Source organism: Myotis brandtii, unplaced genomic scaffold, assembly GCF_000412655.1.
Source record: "Myotis brandtii unplaced genomic scaffold, ASM41265v1 scaffold59, whole genome shotgun sequence".
Taxonomy (NCBI): domain Eukaryota; kingdom Metazoa; phylum Chordata; class Mammalia; order Chiroptera; family Vespertilionidae; genus Myotis; species Myotis brandtii.
In genome coordinates, this window is record NW_005370223.1 from 878,021 (window position 1) to 878,478 (window position 458).

The 458-nt window shown below is 67.7% G+C and overlaps 1 protein-coding gene across 2 annotated transcripts in view; it reads left to right on the plus strand.

Moving 5' to 3' along the window:
- Positions 1 to 6: 6 nt before the first annotated feature.
- Positions 7 to 458, plus strand: part of ESRP1 (epithelial splicing regulatory protein 1) — a 50,479-nt gene continuing 50,027 nt past the window's right edge. For both annotated transcript variants that reach the window (XM_005879233.2, XM_005879234.2), the window contains exon 1: positions 7 to 221. In XM_005879233.2, coding sequence (XP_005879295.1) covers positions 90 to 221 — 132 coding nt within the window. In that variant the 5' untranslated portion in view covers positions 7 to 89. The remainder of the gene's footprint in view (positions 222 to 458) is intronic.

Sequence of the window (458 nt, forward strand, 5' to 3'; positions counted from 1 at the left end):
GAGCGGTGCTAGCACCGGGCTTCCCGTCCTCTCTCCCGCGCCGCCTCGCCGCCGCCCGACCCCCCTTCTCCCCCTCCCCACCGCTCGTCATGACGGCGTCTCCGGACTACCTGGTGGTGCTTTTTGGAATCACTGCTGGGGCCACGGGGGCCAAGCTGGGCTCGGATGAGAAGGAGCTGATCCTGCTGGTATGGAAAGTCGTGGATCTGGCCAACAAGAAGGTAGGTTCCCCCCAGCGCCTGCCCAGACGGCGGGAGTGGGGCCAGAAGTTGGCGGCGGTGGCGGGGGGAGCCCAGTTCGGTAAACAAGTGCCCTCGTTTGTTCACGGGTGAGGCGGGACCTGGGGCCTAGGGAACCCAGGGGGGAACCGAATTCGTTGGCCAACAGCCGGGGAGCTGTTTCTGCACCTTCCTCCCCCCACCCCAAACCTGGCGCAGGTGGGGAGGCCGGGCGCGGGA